Source organism: Myotis davidii, unplaced genomic scaffold (assembly GCF_000327345.1).
Source record: "Myotis davidii unplaced genomic scaffold, ASM32734v1 scaffold107, whole genome shotgun sequence".
Classification (NCBI taxonomy): domain Eukaryota; kingdom Metazoa; phylum Chordata; class Mammalia; order Chiroptera; family Vespertilionidae; genus Myotis; species Myotis davidii.
In genome coordinates, this window is record NW_006383012.1 from 3,858,682 (window position 1) to 3,882,468 (window position 23,787).

At 37.5% G+C, this 23,787-nt stretch overlaps 1 protein-coding gene across 6 annotated transcripts in view; it reads left to right on the plus strand.

Moving 5' to 3' along the window:
• VTI1A (vesicle transport through interaction with t-SNAREs 1A) overlaps positions 1-23,787 on the plus strand; it is a 313,354-nt gene that overhangs the window by 42,685 nt on the left and 246,882 nt on the right. For all 6 annotated transcript variants that reach the window (XR_001512316.1, XM_006778717.2, XM_006778719.2 and 3 more), the window contains exon 4: positions 20,112-20,189. Coding sequence is in view for 5 of the 6 variants with exons in the window: in XM_006778717.2 (XP_006778780.1) it covers positions 20,112-20,189 (78 nt within the window). In the remaining variant the exon portion in view is untranslated. The remainder of the gene's footprint in view (positions 1-20,111; positions 20,190-23,787) is intronic.

Here is a 23,787-nt window from a genome sequence, read left to right on the forward strand (position 1 = left end):
CTCCTGGTTCATAGGTCAACACTCAACCACCAAGTCACACTGGTCAAGCTATCATTTTACTTTTTATCCAATCCCAGAGGTTTCCCTAGTTTGCTTTCTCTCACCTCCCTAATCTGTCACCAGTGGATTTCATGTAACGCACTTATAATGATGAGAGAGAATCATTGATCGGCTACCTACTGCTCGCCCCCTACTGGGGATCAAGCCCACAACCCAGGCAAGTGCCCTTGACTGGAATCAAACCCAGGACCCTTCAGTCTGCAGGCTGATGCATTATCCCCTTAGCCAAACCAGCTAGGATCAGTTTGTTTGTCTTTTGACTTTGTTCAGTCAAACACTAAATGTCACCTATTTTTATTCTGTATTTTGCCACTCAAATATGTTCTTTTTCTTTATGATTGAAATGATCCATCTTTTATGGTTGTGCATTTAGAGTCATAGGTAAACAGGCTTTTTCACATCAGGATTATAAATTAATTAAGTTAAATTTATTCCTGGTTGTTTTAGCTTGCTTTTTTTTTTTTTTTTTTTTTTACCTTAATGGAAACTTTTCTTCCATTACATCTTCTAACTGGTTGTTGTTTGTATATATGAATTGATTTCTGTATTTTAATTTTGCGGCATGCTACCTTATTAAATTGCAATTTTTATTCTCCTGAATTTTTGAGATATTTTATTATATCATCTGTAAATACTGATGGTTTTTCTCTTTTCTTCCAATTTTATACTTGAACCTTACTTTATTAATCTATGTTTGCTGGTTTTTTCAGTGAAATGTTAAATAGTTGTGTTAGTGGTTACTTTACTTTTTCTTTCTTGAAAAAATGGGTTTCTTGAGTATAATTTATATATTTGTGACATATGTAATACAAATAGAGTGTGTGTGCTTTTTCTTTGTCCATTTGGTCCTTATTTCTTGCCTTCTTTTGAGTAAATCACATAATTATTAATGTTATATCCTACCTCCTGTATTAAATTTTTAATTATACCTCTTTCTGTTTTGTGTGTGTGTGTGTGTGTGTGTGTGTGTGTGTGACTTCTGTAGAAAAGTAAAATGTGTCTCTTTTGCTCATACAGTCTGCTTTCAAACAATATATTTCATGGAGAGTGGAAGACCTTACCTAGTAGAGTAGAATTCCATTTACCTGTCTTCCACACTCTTTTTGTCTTATATTTCACTTCTGCATGTGCTTGGAACCCCATGACACATACTTAGAAAAAGTATTTTATATTTACCCAGATATTGACTTATATTGAAGCTCCTTTCTCTTTCCTTTGATAACAATTTCCTTTGATAACAATTTTCCTTTGATATTATTTCTCTTCTGTCTCAAGAACTAATTTTAGCAAGTCCAGTTGGGCAAAGCTGCTGGAGATGAATTGGATTAGGTTTTACCTGATTAAAAAATGTCTTTATTTCACTATCATTTTAAAAATTCCTTTTATTTAAGTATAGTCGGCATACAGTATTATATTAGTCATCACCATCATTCTGCAATTACATTTTCACTGGATATTGATTTTTAGTTTGACAGGTCCCCTCCCCTCACTCCTTCCTGTACTTTCAAGGTGTAAGGTCATTGTCTTCTGGCCTCCATTGTTAGTTTTACCCTCTGTGTGTAATGTTGCTCTTTTATGCTCTGGCTGCTTTTCAGTTACTATTTATCTTTGTGCTTCAGCAGACAGTTTAATTACGTTGTGTTTTGTTATCAGGTGTGGTTTCTTTATAGCAGGTGTAAACCTGCTTGTGACTCACTGAGTTTCCTGGATCTATGGGATGATCTTTCTCATCAGCTTTATAAATTTTCTTTCGTTATTTATTCAAATATTTCTTCTGCCCCATTTCTCTCTCTTTCTTTTTTGAATGAAACTACAAATATGTTGGATCGCTAATAGTATTTTACAGTTCTTAGATGCTTTTCTTTTTTTTCTTTCCTTGCTTATTTTTTTATATCTGTGTTTTTCATTTTGGGTGCTTTCTTTTGATCTCTTTTTAGAATTACAGATCCTTTCCTTTGCTGTTTCCAGACTGCTCTTAAGTCCATTTAATAATACCATATTCCAATCATATTTTGATACCACATTTGATGTGCTGTCACTTCTATTTGGTTTATTTTTATAGTCTCTATTAAAATTTCAGCCTCTATTGTTCATTTTTTTCTGTTATAATCTTGGGCATTTTTATGATAGTTATTTTAAAGTCTCTAAGTCATAATTCCAGTATATGGGTCATCCTAGTATGCTTCATTGACCTTGGGTCATATTTAATTTTTATTCTTTATATGTCTAACAACTTTTTATTTTATGTAAAAAGCAGTAGATGGTGAAATAAGTAAATTTTTATCAAAATCAAACACAGAACAAAAACAAAAAACACCACTCCCTTTTCTTTCAGGTTTCTATAGCGAAGTGGCTAAGTCTATCTGGCATTTAGTTGGGCTGAGTGTGGGCTTTTCTTTGTTTTTTTTTACAGCCCCAGTTTAATACACATGTTTTGAGGCTGAAGTTAGGAACTTCCTTTCAGTGGGGTTTGAGCTGTGAACACTGGTGAGTTTCCAGAGTATTTCTTTCTGCCGTCTGGCTGAGCCGCCATGCTTCTTATTTGAGGGAAATCTCTATCTCTGCTTTACAGCCCCACTGCTCTTCTGGAGTCTCTGCAGTCGTGCCCCTGGCTTTTTGTATCTTGGGAGGAGTCTTTCTGCCCTGCTGCATTAATTGTGGCTTAGAAGGGCAGTGGCCTTATGCTGTTTGAAGATCCAGAATGCCTAGGATTTTCTCTCAGCTCTCCTGTTCTCTCCCATTCCAACTTTTGGTGGCTGAATGTTAGGAATGCCTCGGGTAGGTTTCTATCCGCTCTCTTTCTCCATCTGTAGCCTACACTAGCCAAGATCTCAGAGGGCTTAGCATGGACTTCTCTTAGCTCTGAAACCTTGGACCCCACCTTCAGAGGGCCGGCTGCCTTAGCAATGGGGACAGTCTTGTGTAACCCAAGGGAGCGTCTCTCTCAGCAATGACCCATAGACAAGCATTGGTTGGTAGACCCTGTATCTCACACGGTGACTCAGCTTCCCTGAAATCCTAACTTGTTATGTTAGCCCTGATAATACCCTTAAAAAGTTGGTTCGAAGTTTGGCTGGTTTCTGTTTACCTACGTCCATGGAGGCTCCTTCTTCTCCAAGAATGAGACCAGCCACGTGTTTGTTCTTTGATATAAAAGGCTCTTGATTTTGCCCTGGCCTGTCTGGCTCAGTTGGTTGGGCACCGAAGGATTGCTAGTTAGATTCCCAGTCAAGGCACATGCCCGGGTTGTAGGCTCGATCCCCCGTAGGGGGCGTGTAGAGGCAGCCAATCAATGTTTGCTCTCACATAGGTGTTTCTCTCTCCCTCTCCCTCCCCCTTTTTCTAAAAAAAATCAATAAAAAATCTTTAAAACAATAAAAGTCTCATGATTTTCTGGAATGTACTTTATTACATGATTCTGTGTCATCAGCTCTCTGATAGGTTTTTAAATTATGATTGTGTAGCTTGTCCAGCTTGTTCTGTTTGTGAAGGTGAAAGCAGTGTTCTCTTGTGACTGTGCATTCTTTAGGAGTCAGAAGTCCTGTGTCAGTCTTTCTGTAGCTCTGCCTCCTCTGAACAAACTGTGGAGGAGGGCTTCCGCCAGCAGCCTGTTTCCACCTGCTCCCACGCCCATTGTTTCAGACAAAGCGTATGGAGCCTGTGCTTCAGAATGAGCCCTCACCTGCGGGAAGTGTATCATGGGTGGCACTTCTTGAGCTCGGCTATTGTTAAGTCCTGTTACCATCCTTCATGCATTTTGTTACCTTCTACCAAGTGGCTCTGCAGGATCTCGTCTGCTTCTAGACACCTCCACATATTTTGGGATCTATGAATAATTATGTGTTTTCTAGTTTTGCCAATAGAGAATTCAGAGTACATTTGTTCTTGTTCCTCACCTACCTACCCCACCCCAGAGGAGTAGGAGAAGAAAAAAAATGATGACTTAGAGGAGTCTGTTAACTTACACAGCTGTGTTCATATTGCAAGTGTCATTTAATCACCACAACAAAGTAAGCATTTTTATTTCCCTTATGCAGATATGCAAACTGAGACTCAGAAAGGTTAGACACTCTCTATGCAATCACATAGATAACACATAGCAAAGCTGGGATTTGAATCCTAGTTTAATTCATACTGTTCAGTAATGTGCTGATAACCAAGCACATTGTCTTTGAAGTGTCTGTGTTGTATAACTGTCTGAATTCTTCTCAGAGTTTGGGATAACATATACAAGTATTTTCTCTTCTAGAAACAGAGCAAAAGGATGAATGGGACCCTAAATCCTCAAAAAAACAGTGAGATTCAAAGCAGAAAATCCAGTTCAAATATATGTAAAAAGAGTCAAAAGAAGAAGAAGGTGGGGGGGGGGGGGAAAGGACCAATAATAGGAGGCAATATTCAGTCCCAAGAACCAGGAGGGACCAGAATAGAATGTCAGCCTGGTCTTTATAGTCAGGAGTCTGGGTGATGACCAGGAGCAGACCTGAGTGTCCGTGTTGGGGAAAATATGTGAGACCATCTTAAAGTAACATGCTTTGGGGCAAACCCAGAGTTTTAAGTGCTAGAGCAGCAGTTCTCAACCTGTGGGTTGCGACCCCTTTGGTGGTCGAACGACCCTTTCACAGGTGTCACCTAAGACCATCCTGCATATCAGATATTTAGATTACAATTCATAACAGTAGCAACATTACATTTATGAAGTAGCAACAAAAATAATTTTATGGTTGGGTCACAAAATGAGGAACTGTATTTAAAGGGCCAGAAGGTTGAGAACCACTGTGCTAGAGGAATTGACTTGCTGGCATTCACAATAGTGATTATTATTATAATCAGAGCAGTTATTTTTCTTTAATTCCTAGTATGTGTTCAGCACCGTAATTAGCTGTTTAATAAATTTTACCTCGGCTAGACCTGAGGTACATAGGGGTTCAGAAACTCACTTATTTTTTAAAATTGATTTCAGAGAGGAAGTAAGAGGAAGAGAAAGATAGAAACATCAATGATGAGAGAGAATCATTGAAAGGCTGCCTCCTGCACCTTCCCCCCCACCCCCCCAATGGGATCAAGCCCACAACCCGGGCATGTGCCCTGACCAGGAATCAAATCGTGATCTCCTGGTTCATAGGTCGGTGCTCAACTACTGAGCCACACCGGCCAGGCCCAAAACTTGCTTATTAATCTCAATTAGAAAAGGACAAAGCTGGGATTTGGATCCTAGCTAATCAGGTGCCCAAATTGAGGCCTTTATAATTTATCATATTGTTTCCTTAAAGGACAAGAAAATCAGAGTAACAGAAACTAGCCCCAAAGCTCAAATAAAAAAAAAACCTCAAAGTATATATGTAATAGTAAATGTGTTCAGAGCAGAAATAAGAATGAACAGGAAAAGGAGCAACCTCAATGTTACATACCATGTGTAAGATTGGCTCCACTTTGATCTGTGTTAGTCTCTGGAAGAATCTACCGATGTCCATCTCTGAGTGCAATCGGGCCACCATGCCTAAAGATAATTCAGTTAAACTCAGGGGCGGGTCCCTCAGATTGGGGCTTGGAAAGTGAGACAGATGAAGAAAGGTCCTGGGATCATTTTCCCTGGATGGAAACACACTCGAGTTGTTGAGTGTCTTCAAGTCTGTAAAGAACTCTCTGTCAAGTACGGTCAACAGCTGCTGTTGGTCTCTGCTGTATGTGTAACTATGGTACCGTAGACTTCTACTTAATTCACGGAAATAATCCCTGACAGCAGCCAATGACTGTTGGCAAACATCAGTTGTGAAAGCTAAGGAACCTCCTTCCTGAGGTCTTTATAAGATACATTCAGCATGCGATGATGTAAGGAGTGAGGCACATCAGGCGACCTCTCAAGGTCCCTTCTAGCCCTGAGGTTCTATTATCGCATATTTATAGAGCGCCAAAATTGGCTGTGTTCTTTTCAGGGAATAGAATTACATTCAGTCCCTGTCCAGGGCTATCACAGTCAAAATTAGACAGATCAGCAATACCTTGGTTGCCAAATCAAGTCCAAGTGTAGTGGGCACATGTCTGACTGTCCCCGAGTGTGTATTCTCTTCAAGAACATTGGAGAATGACTTAAGCGCATGGTGAAAGAGCTTCCATTATTGCAAAACACTCCAAGGAGATTCGATTAGGTTCATCTAGGCATTTTTGTAAATCATAATAGTAATTTATTATCTGTTAAACAATCTAATTAGAATTATTGTCCTCAAAACATTAAATTCAGATTGAAATGCAATGTACTGTGTTGCCAAACCTCTGTAAACAGTAGATATTATTTTGAATTGATGACTTAGAATTTCTCTGATTATGTACTATTGGGAGTCCATGCTCATTTAAAACTACAAATAAAATCCTACATTTTTACTGAAAAAGTGGAAAACCCCATCATATATAGTAAAAATGAACAGTTTATATTGTCTGAATTTGAAAGAAATAATGTTCTCATATTTTTGTTTAACATTAACTATTATTTAATTGAGGATTTATTTTAACATTTAGCTAATCTCAGATTTTAGCCAGTTGTAGATTTAGTGTATCAGGCACCTGTACTTCCTTCTCCCAATAATCTTCCACACTTTGAAATTATTTTATACTTCGTATTTGGAAATATTTTCAAGCTTTCAGAAAAGCTTGAAGAATAGTTCAAAGACCATACATATACTCTTTAACTAGATTGACCTATTAACATTTTGTTCCAATTGCTTTATCATTTATGTATGCCTTCTCTATTGATCTTTTTCTCTCTACCTTTATATGCATATATTTTTAAGCCACTTGAAAGTAAGTTGCATACATCATGCATCTGTGCATGTTTTTAAAGTAATGTCATTTTTATAACTTTCTTCAAAGTAAAAATAATTTTTTCTCAGCTCTATTATTTGCCAACATATAGAGGCAAGTTGAAGCATTATATTTTACCTTCCTTTTGTCCTGTTATCTATTTTAGCTACTATTCATGAGGTCCTTTTCATGCCTGGTATCTGGCATATATTGATTTTTTTTTTCAGACTGTCCTTTAATAAAGTCTCAGGTCTTTACATAAAGCACCTGTTACAACAACACATAATATTATAGCTTCGCCATTTGACATATTACAGGAATTTGTAAGGCGCTAAATTCTTGTTACATAATTTTAACTGAAGAAAACTCATTTTTACAATGTAAATATTAGTGTTTGAATAATTGAACTAGTTAGGCTTCTATTTAGTAAAATTACAAGGGTTCAGATGAAGTTTGTTTATTTTCTGTTTCAGTTTGACGTGGCGTCCCAGGGCTGAATTTGAATGTTTGCATATTTCCCTCACAGCAGTTTCTGACGCCATGAGTCTAAAACTGGATCTCACTGAAGGTGTAGCTGCATACGTGCCGGAATGAACTGCAGCTGATAGAAAAAGGGAACAGGATTCAAGAGAAACAAAAATAATAGGAGAGGAGACATTTATTACTGTATTTTTATTAATGTCATTTATCAACGTCTTTACTGTTTGTAGTTAACACCAACTTTGAATAGATCAACTCTGATATTTTTTCTGAGATATGGAAGAGATTAGGGGTAACTGTGGTGAGGTCAGTTCTCTAAAGTTTGTGATGTTTTTGTGAATGAAAACAGGGAGCCAGAATCAATGTAGGCTCAGGGAGGATGATGGTCTTGCTACTCGAATGGACTGTTTTGTGGGCAGAGGTGTTCCATGCTTTCCTGAAGGACTACAGATCAGAAAACAAACTCAAAATGCAGTGCGATGTCACCTTCGTCACGTGGCCACTGACTGTTGACTTGGAATTTTATTAGACCTCATTCTCTTCTGAGAACATGTAATTCCTCTCTGTTAGCGTGTTTCTTCTTGCATGTTTATTAGTGTTAACCACACTACTTGCTTGCTTTCTGTTAGACCTCTGCCAGAAAAGCTAGACAAAATTAGTTCCCAGAATAATTTTTTTTTCTGTAACGCCAACACACAGGAGGCGCGATTTGTAGTAATTCTTATTCATTTGAAATACAGCAATTTGTTCCTGTCAGTGGAGGGTAGGTTTATTGTTCTAAATTGCCGGGGTTTGTTTTTGTTGGCGTGTTCCCCGATACAAATTGAATGGCTGACAAAAATCTATTTGTATGACAGTTCAATCTAGATAAGTGCCCTCTGTTGCCTACTGGTGCAATTTGGGGTCTCGGAGATAAAAGCAAACTGAATACCAACCTCATAGCAGAGCTTCTTCCGCAGATAACAGAAGTAATCCATATTCCACAGGTCCCAAATCAGACAAACAAAGGAGAAATATGCATGCACATCGTCTCTCCTTTGAAATGGGCGTCTTTTCCCTTCTACATAACAAAAGATGGGAATATCTGACTGAGGAGGACAATAAAGCAGCTGATAGGAGAGATGCCTATACGTGAAATTAAAGAGAAATGTATTGACTTGTAAAGTTGGAGAGAAGTCTGTTGCTTAGCATTTTCCCATAGTACATTGGCTTTTGTCGAGTGAATTTGCTTTTCTATTTTAACATGCCTATTCTGAAATACATTCTATCTTTAGACACCGAGATTCTTTGATAGCTTTGATATTTTTGCTAGAGGTAGGGTTGAAGGGGTCTCCTTTACTCCCCAAGATGAGGAGCTGAGAATTTGTACCTGTTGGCTTACCTTTGCCTAAAAAGGTGTCAGTCTTTCCATACAAGTATCTCTCAGATATAATTCATGTGCAAAAAGAGGGATGAAATATGTATAACGGCAGTTATGAGGAAAGAATTGCGACAAGTGCAAAAGAAAAAAAAAAAGACATCCTGGAAACATGGCTAAAGGCTCCAATTGTAGATATTGTAAGAAATGGGATCTAATCCATAGGGCTTGTTGATCGATTGGATGTGGGGAGTAAGAGAGAGAGTGGGATAATTGCTGGATGTTTATCTGGGGAGACCATGTGCTTGGTAACAACATCAAATTAGGGACAGCAGAAGGAGTACAGCAGTATATAGAGAAAGAAACTGCCCCACTTGTGTGAAGTCGATGTGCCTTTAGGTGATGTATGGCACCCAGTAGGAATTAGATCTGTGTGTAGAATCTGTAAAAAACATGTCTTTGCCGGCCTGTGGGTGGTATTAGGACAGTGTGGTTAGGTGAGATCTTTCAGGCCAGGTGGCTAAGTAAGGATGAAGACCTGGGCAGACTGAGAGAAGTTTACCAGGCAGATCTGGGGCGATCAGAAGGGTAGGAGGAATGCCAAGGGAAGCTTGTCTGTAACAGCTAAGGTGCAAGTGTTCAACAATGTCAGGTGTTATCAAGAGGTCCAGTGAGAAGAGGACCAAAAAGTGGCTATTGGGGCCAAAGTTGATACAGTTTGTGTAACAATAAATAAGTTGTATTGGATTATGAGCCAAAGTATAAAATAAATTCCCATAAGTCTGTACAGATGTTAATAAGCAATTGAATAAAGATGAAATACCGTATTTGCCGGCATATAAGACGATTTTTTGGCCCTGAAAAATATGCCTCCAAGTGGGGGGTCGTCTTATACGCCAGGTACTCTTCAGATAGACTGCCCATAGTGCTTGCCCCGTGCCATAGTGGCCTCCCGATGCCCGCCCACTTCATTCCACATACCGTTCAGGCATCAGCAGCGCTGCTGGGTGTATGCTCGGCTGTTATGCGATTTTGCGAGTGTGGTAAATTCGGGTTACCGTATATTTCTTTACGTATGCATTGAAGATTCGCGATTTTGCGCTATCATGGTGCCTGTTAGAATGTTGAAGAGCTCGCACTTGCGCACTAGTGAGGTCCCAGGGAGATGCTGATGCAAGGGTGGACCAGACTGCTATAGTGACAGGGCGGGCAAACAGGGAGCAGGGACCAATCAAATCAGGCTTTGTATACAGCCAACAGCCAACCACAATACTGCCCCATTGTACAGTACAGCATAGAAAATGTCAACCAGTCAAACCCCTATCATCCCTATCATGGCACCAAGATGTCGTTGATGAACTTTTAATATCAGATGATGAAGAGGAGTTTGAAGGCTTTTAAGGTGAAACTGTCACGCCAGCAAACTTGCTAGGGACTTGCCCGGCACTTGCTCTCTCCCTCTATTTGTTATCTTACTTCTATCATTGACAGTCCCTCTAGGTTGTGGGCGGCTTGCCTGTGTTCCTGAGAAGCATCTACGGTACCAGTCTCTAGAGTGTGTTTTCTTTAGTGAATTACCGGTATGTTTACCGGTAATAAACTTGCACTGTTTTATGTATATGTTTGATTACATACAGCCTTGTGACAGTTTTCCTGCATGTCATAAGCATTTGAATATAAATTAAAATGTTAAAATCAAATCTGATATAGTTTTACCTTTTATTTGGTGTGTGGAAGGTGTGCGGAAGAGGGGGTAGTCTTATACGGCGAGTATATAACAAACTCTGTATTTTGAGTGGAAATGTTAGGGGGTCGTCTTATACGCCCAGTCGTCTTATACGCCGGCAAATACGGTAGATCCCCCATGCAGGAGAATGCAAATAGTGTATGTAGATACTCCTCCCTCAGGAACATAGAGCATTACTCCCCACGCCACGAATGTGGGCCATGCACAGGGAGTACAGAGGGAAGGGAAAGGTAGTTCACGGTGGAGAAAACTGACAGACACCACTTCAGCCAGGTGACTCAGGCCAACATCAACAGTGATTAAGTCGTGTTGCTAGTATATACCTTTGAAATGATGTGATGAAAATAGCACTTACCTCTGTAATCTTCCTCCCCCAAACTTATAACCCCAATCTAGTGAAAAGAAAAACTTCACACCAATCCTAATTAAGGGACATTCTACAAAACACCTGACCAGTGCTCCTCAAAACTGTCCCGGTCATCAAAGAAAAGTCAGAGGTATTGTCACAGCCCAGCGCAGCCTAAGGAGGCATGACTCCTAACTGCGATATGGAATCGGGTGGTATCCTGCGACAGAAAAAGAGCATTAAGTATTAAGGAAATCTGAGGAAAGTATGGACTTCAGTTAATAATGATGTATAATAATGAACAATTGATTCATTAATTGTGACAAATGTACCATGTTAATGTAAGATGTTAATAATAGGAAATTGAGTGTGGGTCATATGGGAATTCTGTACTGTCTTTGCCACTTTTCTGTAACTCCATAGCTATTCTAAAATTAAAAGCTTATTGCAAAAATGTGGCCAATGATTTTGACAATTTGGAAGTCATTGGTGATCCTGGGGAATCGTCTGGTAAGGTAAGAAAGAATTCAGTTAGTTTTTAGTTGAGAGTGGCCAGGACATAAAGAAGTGATATTAGTGCTTGTAGAATATTCTTTCAAGAAGCTTGGCTAGGAAGGGAAAGATAAAAAGAGATTGGGCATTAGTTGGGGAGAGTATTATAGGGTAAAATAACTTTTTAAAATATATAAATCTGGGATACACTTGAAAATGTTTATATTCTTAAAGAAAAGAGTGACATATTGAAGATACAAGAGAAAGAACATTTAATTGATAAAGCAAAGTCCCTGAGTAGGCAGTAATTTATTCAACTAAAAATGGAGACATTTTTAGGAAGAACATGTAGTTTATGAATCAGGTATGAATATTTATACTTATTATATGTAACTAGAAGCCCAATGCATGAAATTCGTGCAAGGGGCTCAGCCCTCACAGCTGCAATGGCTTGCCTCGGCCCTCGCAGCCCCGGCTTTGTCCAGAAGGACGTCCAGAAGGATCTTCAGCTGTCCAGTCTAATTAGCATACTATGCTTTTATTATTATAGAAGATTCTTTGGGTCACCCTGTTAAAGATGCATGTTTTAAAAGTAATGTGATTACTTGTTAGAGAAATAATCTTCAAAATGTCTTCATAGAGAATTTGGGCTCAAAGAATTTTGTTTTATTGCCTAAGCATCATAGTTTTATTGGCTATGTTCATAAAGCAGTAAAAAGTGTATCGTGCATCTCTGTATTGCTGCAACCTCACTGTGGCACAGCATATTCTATAACAAAGAATCTGTCACAACATGGGTCCAAAAGTAAGTACCAGGAAAAATGTATTGTAAAAATTGTTTGCCCATGAGATGGCTGGTTCCAATGTAGAATTTTAGAGTAACCGCACAGGGAGTCACCAGATCCCAGGGGTAAGAGGCAATTCCTGACACATCTTAATAACCGGTGAAGCTCCTTTCCTGCCCTGTGGGTAGATTATTGTTGCTTTATGGTGTAGCCTTTGAAGATTAATCTTGAAACCTATCTAGCTACACCCATAGGCGTGGTTGTGACTCACCCTCTGAGATCAGACAAATAAAACATTCTACCTTAAGCATTTGTCACCCTTGAACTTTCTAATTTATTGTCAATATTCCCGACGTTGCCAATAATGCATAAGTAAAGGTTTGGCTTTTGTTTGTTTATTTTGGAGCAGGGTGACCAGGAACCAAATCTACAGACTGATCTACTGATGTTAAGTTCATAGAGCTAGGTGAACGGTGCAGGCCTTGCGGAGTGAGTCCTAAGACCACCCCAGCCTGTCCTGGAGGTCTGCTTCAGTGACCAGTGACGAGAGCATTGGCGCTGAGAAACGATTTCTGCCCTCGTTCTGCCTGGTCTTTCCCAGCTGTGTGGCCATGGGCTGATCATCCACCTATCTGACTTAGAACTCCTCAGCTCTAAATGTGTAGGCTGATCTAGGTGAGGTCTCAGGTCACTGCCAACTAAAAGATTCTGTCACTTATGTGTTACTAAGTGTGTGTGATGCATACTATGTGTCAGTTACACAGAATCCTCAGGATCGTTTCTTCTTAGAAATCTAGATCACTTGAAATTATGGCTATTGACAGATATTTCAATGAAGGATCACTTTTCCTCCCTGATGCTCAGCAGATTACATAGGAAAACATAGATACAATTTAACTGTATACATATATATACTCTGTTTAGTAGTTCTTTTAAAAATACAAATGAACCATGTGTTCAATAGCATTCATTTAGCAGAGGATCATTTTCCAGTGGGAGTGTATATCATATTCAAACAAAATAGTGAACATTTTGACATTCTGATTATTTCAAATACAGTCTATGGAGTTATTTTATTTTTATTCAGAAAGACTTTAAAGAATTAGATTCCCTCCACTGCTTACTTACTCTATTCCAGATGTGGACAACATCTGGGCATTCTATCATGAACTTATTTTCTGAATGAAGTAACTTAATTATTGATTGACAAGCTAACATGATTTAAGACACAGCCACACTGTGTTCAATAGCAGTGTCAAAGCCGTAAATACAAGCATATGCAAGCAAGTGGGGCCATGATACTAACTCACTCACATTGCATTTTGAAACACTAATGCTAAACTTACATTTCAGGCTTAAGTTTAAACCTGCTGGAGAAGGAAATGAAGAAGTGCAGTTGCGTGATTTCTGTTTTACAAATCATTACATGTCCTAGCAGCAGTGTGGTTGGAGTTCCTAGTGTAAATACAGGTCTCTCCTAGCATTGCAAATCACAAGTGGCGTTATTATTCCATGTGGGTTGCACATTGGTTTGTGTGAGCCTATATGCACATATATATACATATATATCCTCATCGTTTGCATGTGTTCACATGTGACATGATAGCTAAATTAAAAAAAAAAGTTAAGGAAAAAATGTGGTATATTTTACCTTATTTGCAGCCCAAAACATAAATATTCTTTTCAAACATGTAATCTTTTTTGAAAGTACAAGCAAAAATAATGACAGTGATCAGAATACAAATACATTCATATTTAAAAAAATTTTTCCCAGAAAAGTTTAAATATCTCCTCCCGGTATTACAAACTCAAGAACAATGGGCTATTTCAGTGCTCTCACACTCACCTGCTTTTCCAACTGTTGGCAGCTTCGCAGCAGGGTAGGGTAGCATTTTCTCTCTGGTGGCTTGCATATGGTCTATTGGCCATGAGTTTATGGTAGATAGAAAGTGTGTTTTCCCTTTATTAACACTGCAGTATTGGTGACATGTGGCATGTGTACTTTCCAGCGAATGAGCTTGACCTTTAACTCTAAAGAGTCCCTCGAGCAAGAGCAAGCTATGTTTAGTGAAATGATTACTTAGAAGAAACAGATTGCAACTTAATTCCTCTGATATCATTCAAGAAAGGCAGTAAAGTTTTTACCATTAAAAATTGTCCAAAAATTGGAGCAGCAAAAATAGGAAATTGGGCAAAAGAGTACAGTGGGATTACTGGGTTTAAATAATAGGAACTTCTTAAAGCTAGTTGTGGTACATGTTGGCCAATCATTTTCTAGGAAGGATGCACTAATTTGTACTTTCAGCCCTGTATGTGTTCTGGCTTTATTGGATCCTTTCCAGTGTTACCAGCTAATATTTAGTTGAACACCCTTTGCAGGGTTAACATATCCAAGGTATTATGGATAGGTTTTCACTTGTATATAGTATTTAAATCCTCTGGGAAATAAATATTATCAACACTCGTTTAGAGATTGAGGAAACTGATATTCAGGAAATGTCATTTGCCCAAGATCACATACTGAAATGTTATCTCTGTTCTCTTCACTCAGGACCTGTGCTTTTTCATCCTAACAACTTTCCAGGGATCAGACATTTGCCTAACAGTTTACTTTTCCTTTACCTAAATCATGTAGTATGGCATATTTTAACCTGAAATCGCTTGTTGCTAGAAATTAACATAACACAGAGAACACCCTGATAAACAAAATTTCACAAATTCCTTTTTCATTTTTTCTCCAAAATTTAAATTTCCTGTCTTGGACTAACAGAGCCTTTTTAAGTCCTGGGTCAGTGGTGGAGTGTGGACGCAAAACTGAACTTGGCCATGGAGTAATGGAAGTGAGGTTAAAAATGGAATGCTTTGTGCCAAAGATAGATGCATTTTAGAAAATGCCATCTGGGCATTACGGAAGTATGATATTATTTAATTAGAACCAGATAAAATTAGGTAAGAAATGAATGCCAGCAATTATATGACTAGCTAATAAATACAATTTCATGGTATTCTATAGACATCCCAGAGTGTTAATTATAACAGGGGCAGTTAAATTCTTTAGAGCAGTTAAATTCTTTGGCTATGAAAGCATAACAGTTTTTAATAGGTGTATCACCTGGTAACCTTGAGCATTATTAAATATATGGAGACTGAAAGACATGTAGAAGCAATGGAAAAGTCTGGCCAGACCGGGTAATTTGTTTTAGACCTATGGAGAAATCTATTAACCATTTCTTCTATAGACCAATTTGATTAGGAATTAGGACAAGCTGTTCTTTCATTACTTACCAAAACCATACTGCACTTTGTATCAATTATTTGGCTGTCTGCAGCACATAGATTAGAATAAAGGCCTTTCTTAGTGTTTGCAAATGTTGTGGATTGCTGATTAGTAATTAAAGTACTGAATGAAGAAAATTAGGCCCAAACTGAATGGGAATGAGAAAGTCTTAATTCTGTGATACAGATGTTAGACACAGATTGTCTTGAGCAGCCCATTCAACATAGCGACATTGTACATAACCACGGAGTGTTTGCCTCCCCTGGAAAACTCAGGCCGAATGCCTTGGAGATGGTTTCCGCTCCCATGCCTTGTGATGTAGCTGTATGGGTATTAATTTAGTGAAATATCCTGTCTGCCAGGTGTGGGAACTAGCTGATTTTATTGTAATACCAGATCATTACTTAATTCATATGCAACAGAGTGCAGCACATGGAAAGCATTATAAATCTATTTACAATGTGGCTGGTCTGATGATAACATTGTATTAAATTCCCAGGTGAGGCAATTTAAGCAATTGCTTTGCCATGTGCACTCCTTGGAAATTAAATTCTCATATACGCTTTGGTAATAACCCAACTTCATTGTTATGCTTATGCTAGTGGTGGGCCATAGAATCCTCCTTCTGGTTATGTATACCCTGTTTCACATGTAGACTCACACAGGAGACGGTGTCCCAGATCACAGTTCTTAATTAGTGTAAGCTAAGTTAATTTTCATTTTGTTTCTAGTTTAGCAGTGCCTGTCTAGAATATATTCAGTTCAGTTGGGAAATGTTAAGGCTTGGGTCAAGTAGATAGATTGTTATAAGCCAAATTGCCAGACAGAACTGAGCGAGGCTATCTGTTTGAACTTGGCTTAAAGGAAATTACCCACTCAGTATGCAAAAGTTCTGTTCATATACCAAGTGAAAACTGCTTGGAATCTGAAATTCTCACTTTCATAGCCAACGACTCACTTTTGTCATCAGTTTAAAATACCCATGAAACTTAGTGCATCTAACTTCTTAAGGATAACAATCAGTTGTTAACTTGTCATATTTTTTTTTTGTAGTTCATCTATGGTGTGTAGATTTTTCCTTCCAATTGTGTCTAGTTCACCAAAGTGTATAAGTTACACAAACACAACTAAAAATGAGGAATGCTCTTGTATTTAACATTGTGTGTGTGTGTGTGTGTGTGTGTGTGTGTGTGTGGCAAATATTGTCAGCTGCAGCTTTTCCACCCTTATGGTACAGACCCCAAAATTGCAATAGATTACAAACTGCACAGAGCTTCTGTCTTCTCCAGAAGCCACACATAAAGCACCAGTAGTCAGTAGTAACTGACAACTAAGACTAAAAATGTTGACAATTTCTTGATTTGCCTGGTTAGCTTATGTATAGAAGTCATTAACTATTTATAAAATGCATTATGAATTGGGTTCCTTCAAACTGTAGCTGAGTGTGTGACATTTCCAGCTCAAATTCTCATGCTTGCATTTGGCTAAAGTACAGATTTTATACAGTTGATAATAAAGTAGAGTTATTTCAGTTAGTTTATCAAGCTACAGGAGATGTTTCAGTTTCATTAACTTTGAATCTTTCAAATTAAAGTATAACATAGTAGTTAGTAAGGTAGAGTGCGGTTTTTAAAAGTTCCATAAAAGTGAAATAATGTATTGATTTTTTTGAGGAAAAATATCCATAAAATAAGCAGTTTGTCACCCAGAGGACTTTACCTTTTTTTTTCTTTTGGTATTCATTTAGTTTAATGATGATCCTGCAGACTAAATTATGGCTGATTACAATCAGCTCACTTAAAATTTTAAACCATGAAAAATTAGGAGAAAATACCAGTGCCTGGCATTTAAATATTTTTTTTATCTTTATTGTTGAACGTATTACAGATGTCTTTCCCTCTTCCCCCCATGGCCTCTCTCCCCTGGTTCCTGCCCCCATAATTCTTAATCAAACCAGTCCTTGATTTTTTTTTATAAAAAAAGTATAAAATGATACTCAAGTGTAAAGTGTTCCGTTTCCAGCACTGGTTGTATCATTTTCATGAGGAACTATTTCTGACATTTGAAATGTGTTACCTTTTCATTCTCTAGTGAAAGCCAGTCCTGTCAGGGAACATTTTGTAAACTCAGCGTACCATCTGCTTAATTATATCCCAAAAGCCATCCAAATGACCAGTGTCTACCATCCCAGTGGTGAAGAATGGCATCCATAGGGGGACCACCCTTCAACTGTGGATAAATCCTTCTCCCCTTGGTGCTGAGCATGTACACTCTTAATGGCTGCTTTTCAAAAGCAATGGATTCTAACCAAAACAAGATGAGATATTTAGGGATACATGCTTGTAATGTTCCACGTTTGAAGTATAGTAAATCAAAATAAGAATATAATGTAATTGAACAATCTATGCCAATTTGTTGGTATTTGGGTGAGAAAGGGGAAAAACAAAAACAATCTCCATGTGAAATTCTTGCATACTGGGGAACGTTTTAGTCCCCCATAGTGATGAAATGAATAATTAAAGAGGCAGCTCTGATACCACAGCCTGTTTAAAGGTTCTCATTTCCTTTAATGCTGTAAAATACTTTGGCTTAGCTAGTTTGAAACGACCATAGTGGGGATCTCCATATGGGCAAAAGAAAGGTTCGGCTTGATCTAATTACCGTGGTAAGGCCATGAAGTACTAGGATACTGTCCTTGTAACTTACATTTTTCTGTACAATTCTCTATGAGGTTAATAGAAATAGCTAATTAATAGCAGCTTCTGTAAATACAGTATGGGAAGCAGGGTCCATGAATATGCTGTCTGTGGTGGTAAGACGTCTGGCATATTCACAAGTGAATGAGGGGGTCACTCCTGAATGTTGAGATGTCTGATATAGATGCCATTACTGACCTCGAGCTAATGACTTAACTTTTCTCCCTCGTCCTCTCTGCAGCATCATTGGTTGTAGTTCTCTATCTACAGACTGACTGCATTTGCCAGGGTATAAGTTAGACATTTGTAGCAGGGAAGGCAAGCTTGGGGTAGAGACTCAGGGCAGGGATGGGATGCCATCATCTACTTTGTATTGAAACATTTTGCATTTTCTTTGCATCTTTTACCTGAGTGTATCCAGAGGGCAATAAACTGGTGAGGAAATTTTGTGTGATAGAATGAGCACTGAGCTGTAAGTCAGGACCCCAGGGTTCTAGTTTCAGTTTAACCAAAGCTAACTTTAGAACACCATAAGACTGGCTCCACCGCCCCCCGCCCCTTCCCAGTAATAAAGGAGTATCTAGATGTATTTACTTTTATATTTATACTCCATTCAGCCCTTCATCTAGGTTCTGCCACAGAGTTAAGCCCTAATGCCCTAAGGCTTCTGTTCTATGTAATAAATTTAATTCTCTCTTACGTATCATTTTTGGGAGAAGTCAGAAAAATAGTCATTGAAATAATTTTCTGTGTTTTATGGTTCAGATAACAACCACAGTTGAGAAAGGCTGCAGCTTTAAAGTGATTTAAAGTCTACTGGTTTTTCTTGTCCAATATCCTTTTAAGCTCTACTGTGAGTTTATGTTTAAGATATTATGATCGCTATGTGGCAAAAGCAGGGTTACTCCCTGGTTTAGAAGTCTAATTAAAAATCTTGTGGACTTCTGCTCACGGACTATGGAGTGTCCTTTCAAACTGCAATAACTTTTTGGATCACAATTGGACAGGTGAGAAATTTTAAGTTCTCCACTGTAGACCCGAAGTGAGAAAAAGATTGCCATTTTCCAACTGCCGTTTTCCAATCAACTGTGTTTGCTCAGTTCAGAAGCAGAAAAGGCAGCCAAGTTGCCCATAAGTCTGCATCTAGACCTGAAGTAGCGATGCGCAGCAGCATCTGAGCACTGCACTCCAGCTTCCCAACTCATCTTCCGAGCCTTTAGCTTTTCCAAATGCGTGTAATTTAGAAGTTGCTTGCAGACATGTCCTTCTGACTTTACAGGTAAAGGCAGACTTCTTGTAAAACAGTATTTCTGTGTGTGAAACCTTGACTCATGGCCCATTTGTCTTTATTTACTGGGACTGGGAAAAGTTGACTCACAGCCTACTTGCTTTTATTTACAAGGATTGGGAAATTTTATTCGTTTTAACACACACACACACACACACACACACCCATACTTTTCCTTAGTTACTTATAGAGGACTTAGAGACATTTAAATTATTGTCCCAAAATGGGTTGGACTTTTAAATTTCATCTCTTTTTAGTTAGTAACATCACAATAATGAAGTAATAGAGGAACAATTTCCCAAGCATTCCAGTGTATGTATGCAGTTATAATATTATCCTAGAATTAGAGATTTTAAAAGACTTGTAATTGTAAAATCCATTTTCTGCCACACTATTAAAGAACCCCATATACTCTCATCGTTTTAATTGCAACCTGGTGCATTTTGCAGATATACAGCTATGTAGCTGTATTTCCTTCAGCATAGTGTTCTTATTTGAATGACTGTGTGTGGAATAACATACCAGTTCTGATCCATTTTGATTATTAATGGAGTATTTACACAGTGCAGTTTTCTTTCATTACTGGCATTTGAAAACCTTCTGATTTACATTAAACTTCTCAAGTTCAAGAACTTTACACAACTTTGGTTTGCAGGTTTTAGCAAATAGGTTTCCATTAGGGGGCTCTCGAGGTTTGAGATGATCAGCCTTGATACCAATAATGCTTGGAAGCCTTTACTTTCTAACGTTCCTCTCGCTCTCTCCCTTTTTGTTTTGTTTTACAGAAAAGGTCACGGATCGCCTACAGTGACGAAGTGCGCAATGAGCTCCTAGGGGATGACGGGAATTCCTCTGAGAGCCAGGTAGAATGCTAATCAGCAAGGCCCGGTGGGTGGCTGGAGGGTGAAGGAGGTCACGGGCACACTGGGCTCTCAAGCTGCTCCTTAACAGCATTAGCGGCAACTCATGTGGAAGTGATACTGTTTAATGCAAAGCTGGAGTCTTAATCAACTTCAAAATGTTTCTTGGAGATCTTACATTTAACCCTTTACCTTGGGATCACTGTCTGCTATCTTTTAAAAAAATCTTTTCTTCTCCCTTCTTTATTATTTAGTACTTAAGGAATAACTTGAAACACACTGTTTGCAGACAAAGCCAAGGTCTTCACCTCCAACACATGTAAAAGGAATAAAAAAGTACACAATGCAGCTTTGATAATAATGCAGTATAATTAAATCAACACTTGCAGCAAAACAAATGAAAGTAAGCTTTCAAAATTCAACAGGGCAGCCCAATCTCCCATTGTGTCGCTTCTTAAAAATACATTCAGTAAAATGCAAATTGTAAGTACCAGTGTGAAACTTGGCTGCGCATATAGAGGTAGTGGCCTCTGTGAAATAATAAAAGTAATAGTAATAATAATGGGAAAAGTCGTTTTGCAATTTAAGATCTGCACAAGCAAAAAGTAAGGTACAATTTCTTCTTAAAAGGGCCTGTAACTTGGCTGTCAATTCTCATAGGGTTACACAGTAGTGTCCTGAGTCCAATTAATGTCCCACTTCTTTCTCTGAATTAATACTGCAGATTTCATTACTTCATAGAGATAACGTATGACTTTCAAAAAGCGTTTCAAGAACCTCAGTGCTGAGATTGATTTTTTTTAAATGTCTCAAACAAACCTAGTGACTGATTGTCTTTGACACTTTTAAAGAAAATAAATGATAGGGAACTTCACAAGCAAGAACTGAGCATGTTTATTAACGTTACTTTGGCAAGTGTTATAAAGGTCTCTGCTCTGCCTAAATAAAAATGAACATACATCATTCATTGAGTAAACCAAAATTTTAATAAGATTGTAAAACATAAATAATATATTGATACACATTGTAAAATTGCATAATTGTATTTACCATTTCACATAAATTATAGCTCTACATGTGCTGAAACTATGTTACTATTTACTGTAATGTTAATACTATAAACAGGGGTGTTGCTTATGTAATTAAGGCCCCCATCCATCCACCCCAAAAAAACAAGGATCACTGAGCTGATGGTTTGTTTTTGGAAAGACCTCACCCCCTCCCCTATTTGGATGTCATCAGCTTGAGTTCAGACATGTAAACATTTTAATATTTGGGGATTTCAGCTTTCCTGATTGAAATGTAAGAATAACTAAGGGGGAAATTATACAGAGCACATCAAACAAAAAGGATGAGGTGATAAAGGGTTTTGCTCATAGTAGATTAAATAACGTAAGAATGAGAAAGAAATATTTTCTTCCTATTTTAAGTGAGATTTAGGTTGCTCATACCTCTTGATTGAGTGAATCATAATTTTATTTCCTATCTTTACTGCAGAGAAAGCATTATCTTTTTTTACAAAAAAAAGTGAATGCGTAGTTCTCATGTCAGTTCTTTAAAAAGCTATAGATCTTCCTCTCATTTGAAACTACTGCCTAATAGAGAGGAAATGGAAAGGAAGGGGTACCCTGTCTAACTCAGACTCCTTTATTGTAATGGATGTTGTAGTATATGACAGGGATCCCTCTCTTTTTTTTTAAAGGCATGTTCACTTCTCTTAATGGACATTTTATGTGCCTAAAACATTTGTCTTACGTGCATATGGGTATGATTTTTTATGCCTAAAGAAAAATATTCCACAAAAATAGATTGAGTTCATATTTTCTGAATTTTGCAAATTATATTCCTGTCACTTTAAAATGATTACACAGAGATTTTCCCATGGACTTGTATAAATCAAACTTACACATTCTGAAAGTGCTCGGAGAACCTGAAGTTTAGTCATAAGGACCTGTCACTTCCATAAATAGAGTATGATAAATGATAGTCATGGGTATGTAACGGTTAGATTATTACTTATGTGAACTTTTCCGTCTAAAATTTGAATTAGGCTTGAAAGTTCAAAGAGACCACACTTAACTTTTTGGATATTTAGTTACTAGGTATAGAAAAATTTCCATATCATACTGAAGAAATTAAATTTTGTTTTAGGTTCGTTTATCATAATATAGGAATTAAAATCCCTCCAACTAAAACATCCTCAACAGGAATGCTCACTTGAGAATAACTCTTTAACCTGCATCTGTATTCATTCAGACGATGGAATTAAAACAGAAGCCTTTTCCTTACAGGAAGAAAGGATTTTAACTTGGCTCTTCATGTTAGTGTTTGTAGCTGAGTGGCAGAGAAGGTTGTCTTTTCTGGGCTTATCTGTCACTTATATAAGAAAATATTTTCTGCCCACAAATAGGTTTATATTCCAGTTAATTTTTGAAACATTTCTTTTTTCAGAACTTACTGGCTTATCATAAACTTTCAATGTACAGAGAAAACTTGGAAGTAAACAAAATGAGACAAAAATAGCAATATTTGTTTCATTGAAATTGCCAGATATCTCAATTTTTTAATTATAGATGAGAAATAATAAAGAATTCATAGCAATGGTTAAAATAGCTAAAATAATCTAAGTACTGACTGTTTAGTTATTTTTTATGCAGTATACATATCATCCCTATTGTGACTTTTTGGTGGTGATTTACAAAAATGTGAATGCCATAGCTATTATTTCTCATTCTGGCCATTTATAATGGTTTTTTTTCCTTAGGCATTTAAAACCTGGCTGTTTATACACATAAATGTAGTCTTCCAATTAACTGTAGAATATATTAATTTCCATATATATATATATATCAACATTTCCACCATGATTGGAAATGCCCTGCATACAGTACACAATTTCATTTAATTCCAAATTAATTAATTTGTGTAAATTTATTTCTGATTCTATCCATTTCTTATATATCCAAATATAGTTCATCCCTGATTTACAAAGATGGGACAAAATTACCTACTTTGCACATTTGAGTACTATTGTTGGGTCATCAGCTTTCCAAGGATTGCTGTCTTAGGCGTTATCATTCTATTCTTTTAAAATGTCATGTTTCCCATACAGCCACATTTTAGAACTTGAGAGAATTGAGTTTTTTAAATACAACAATGTTGTATTTAGCGTGGAAACCTTAATAGTTATCTTGATTTAGTTTAATAAAAACCATTCTCAGAAAAGGAAAAAACATACACAGAGAAACAAAAACCATCTTATACAATTAAATCCTCTTCATAGTAAAGTGTCGTAATGGAGCATATAAATTGTTCCGAGCAAATAAAATGTTCCAAGCAATACTTTGAACCCTAATAGTCTCTCAGTTTCCTTATGCAAAATTATATCGATCAATGAATAAGCCTGAGTAAATGAAATGTGAGTAAATCCTAAATAGAAGGTTCAAAGAAAGATCTATAAAGAGTAGGATATTTGCAAACGTGCCAGAAGTTGGGTGGTAAAGCAATAGTTAGTAGATAGGATTGCTTAATTTTTTAATACGAGGTTCTCATAAGTTCCGATTTGAGCTTGCTGTGCATAAAGTGTGTCAAACTCCAGCCC